We start from the raw sequence: 3,137 nt of genomic DNA, 5'->3' as shown, positions 1-3,137 counted from the left end.
CTCTACTGGGGAGTTGTTTTCTCATTTTTAGGAGAAAACGTGTGTTTTTAAAATTATATTTATCTTTTTAAAAACAATTATTTGTTTCAGTTTTAAAACTGGATTTTCTTTATTCATCACTGCTCTGATCTCTTTTTTCTTTCTATTGCCTACTGCTTCCAGGTCATTAAGAATATATTTCCATTCATATCATGTGCTATTGATTATTTATGTTTAGAGCAATGTCCCCTGTTTTGGAGGGTTGCTTCACACTATGAGGTTGAGAACTGCTTTGAACATCTAAGCCTATTTTTGCTGCCCAGTGCTGCAAAGAATGTCTTGAAGCTTCTTCAAATCTAGGCCTTAGCTGGTCATTGAGAAGGAAAAACAGACCAGTAAATGAGTGTCTTCCAACTTCTCTGGATTTTATTGCAAACTTACAAATGAAGAGGGACCTGTGTAAAAACTGAGTTCACTGATCAACTTTAAAGGAGGTGGAGTCACAGCACAGAAAGGGATGGGCAAGGAGGAGCAGGAAAACTTTCCTCCTTTGACTGTAGCTCTCATTAGAAACAAACAGTGAAGACATCAGTTTTACATCATTAGTAAATGTTCTGAATGGTCATTTCTTGCTTCCAAAGAGCAGGGAATCAATAATCTGGACAAAGAACTAACTTTATCATGTGACAAATTGCATCAGTTGCACTAGAGCTGGATAACATGGTGTGACACTCCCTAAAAACAAAACAAACAAATAAAAAACATTTAATGTTACTTGTTTAAAATGTACAACCTAAGAGAAAAGTTGTGACTACTACTTGGTGTGCTTTAATATGAATCCCTAAGCTCTGATCTTATGGCCATGAAGGCTGTTTCAACTTTTTCTAATGATTGCCATGAATTATAATGATATCATTTCTATTATCTCTTTACTTCCTCTAAGCCCTTCCATAGACACTTTATTGTGTTCTAATTCATTGTCTCTTTTTTCTTTAACAACAATTACTGTGTTAATGTTGCTTATGTTTGCCTGTAGGGCTTATGAGCTATTAAGGAAAGATTGACTGTAATGGAGTAAAGCACAAGGGACACCTTATCTTAGAAGAGGAACAGGAACTGCTGTCCAGACTGGGTGAGATTCTACCAAGACACAGATTTCCCAGACTAGAGCCCTGTCTGTACCTAGGATGGAAGGACAGAGCTGAGAAGACATGTCCTGCCTTAGTCATCTTTTCTCTACACATCTTCTAGGGGACATGCTAATATTTTCAAGCCCAACTGTGTAACGCTAGCTGTTGTGGCACTCTAGGCAAGCCGAGCAATCAAGAACACCAGGGGTTGTAGATTCTGTTTGTCCCTATTTCCCAGTGAAGTTTGCTTCAACACTTAACATGATATAAGCAAGAGTCATCTGATGGAGAATCAGGTGATAACTTGATCAGAACACAAGTGCAAGTGTCAGTGACTCTGAGAGATTGTGTCACTTTGTGATTGATGTGGGAAGGTTCTTCCAAAGAGCATGACAATATCACTGAGGAAGTTGGACTCTGCTGTATAAGACAGCTGAGCCAGGCAGTAGTGGCTTCTTTAATCCCAGAAGTTGGTATAGAAAAGGCATATGGATCTCAGTGAGTTTAAAGACAGCCTGGTCTATAAAGTGAGTTCTAGGACAACTGGAACTGTTCACAGAGAAACCCTCTCTCAAGAAACAAAAAGAGGAAGAAGCAGCGAGAGCAACCCCTGGACTGACCAAACCCGGGCACTGCTGCATCCCTGCATACAGCGCCCAAATCCCCTGCTGCCTCCATGCCCAAAGGAAAGGCTGAAGGGGCTATTAAAGGAGATAAAGCCAAGGTGAAGGACGAGCCACAGAAAAGATCTGCAAGGTTGTCTGCTAAATCTGCTTCTCCAAAGCCAGAGCCCAAGCCTAAAAAGGCCCCTGCAAAGAAGGGAGAGAAGGTACCCAAGGGGAAGAAGGGGAAAGCAGATGCTGGCAAGGATGCAAATAATCCTGTAGAAAATGGAGATGCCAAAAGAGACCAGGCACAAAAAGCTGAAGGTGCTGGAGACGCCAAATGAAAGTGTGTGCATTTTTGATAACTGTGTACCTCTGGTGACTGCACAGTTTGAAATACTATTTTTATCAAGTTTTATAAAAATGCAGAATTTTGTTTTACTTTTTTTTAAAGCTATGTTGTTAGCACACAGAACACTTCATTGTTTTTGGGGGAAAGGAACATGTGTCACTAACAAAATGTCTCCTAAGCTGGATTGATAATAGTGATGGAAAACATTTTTCCTTGACAATTTAGAAAGTCTCCTCTTGGCCTAGGAGAGACGTCCTGGTGTTGACATATGTGGCCACCATGGCACAGAATACCTTGTGTGGGAAAACTCTAAATTCATTTTTATAACCTCTTCCCCCTGTACCATCAACATAGACTTAACTCCTTTAAAACCAGAGACCTGTTGGAACCTGACCCCTAAAAATTGGTTTTGCTGATCTACTGGGAAATCTGGACTTTGCGGTGAAAATGATAACCTCAAAAGTGCAGTGTTCCTTTTATATACAAAATTGTGGATCTTCAGATTGATATTTCTGCCGTTTTCATTTCGTTTCCTGAAAGTCAGGGTCGGCTTGGGAAAAGTTGTTAAACAACATCCTTAATGTGAAATGTCAACCCTCACTCTAAGCTCTTCCCCTTTTCAAAGCATTGAATGAAGACCGAGTTTTATAGTGGCTTTCTGATTTTGGTAGTCCATACAAGAAGGGAATTTGGAAGTTCTTGTAAACTTTTAATGATTGTCTGCCCATGTCCTGCCTGAAAATACCAGGATTGTTTATGGAAAACATCTTTAATAAATCTGGATCGGTTTGGCTTGGAAAAAAAAAGAAAGAGAAAGAATGTTAGCTGAGAATGAAACAGACACAAAGCAAGAGAGAAAGGCCAGGGACCATGTTTCCTTGAGGTTTTGCTTCCAGTTATTTGCTTGAGCTCGTATCTTAAGCTTCCACAGGGGTGGACTGTGGCCTGGGCATGACAGGCAAGTAAGTCTTTCCATTACCTGAATTTCTTTTGCTTAGAGAATTTAATCACAGTGATGGGGGATCATGTTACTAAAAATAAAAAAAAAAAAGTTACCGCAAATGTGTTTCT

The 3,137-nt window shown here is 39.8% G+C and overlaps 1 protein-coding gene across 1 annotated transcript; it reads left to right on the top strand.

Annotated features, from left to right (window-relative positions):
• Positions 1–1,785: 1,785 nt before the first annotated feature.
• LOC121135419 (non-histone chromosomal protein HMG-17-like) lies at positions 1,786–2,058 on the top strand. The gene has a single exon (XM_040734174.1). It carries the CDS (start codon positions 1,786–1,788, stop codon positions 2,056–2,058), a length of 273 nt encoding a protein of 90 aa, XP_040590108.1.
• The last annotated feature ends 1,079 nt before the right edge of the window (positions 2,059–3,137 follow it).

Source organism: Mesocricetus auratus, unplaced genomic scaffold (assembly GCF_017639785.1).
Source record: "Mesocricetus auratus isolate SY011 unplaced genomic scaffold, BCM_Maur_2.0 Super-Scaffold_100037, whole genome shotgun sequence".
NCBI classification, from domain to species: Eukaryota; Metazoa; Chordata; class Mammalia; order Rodentia; family Cricetidae; genus Mesocricetus; species Mesocricetus auratus.
This window is presented reverse-complemented; position numbering and strand designations above follow the sequence as displayed.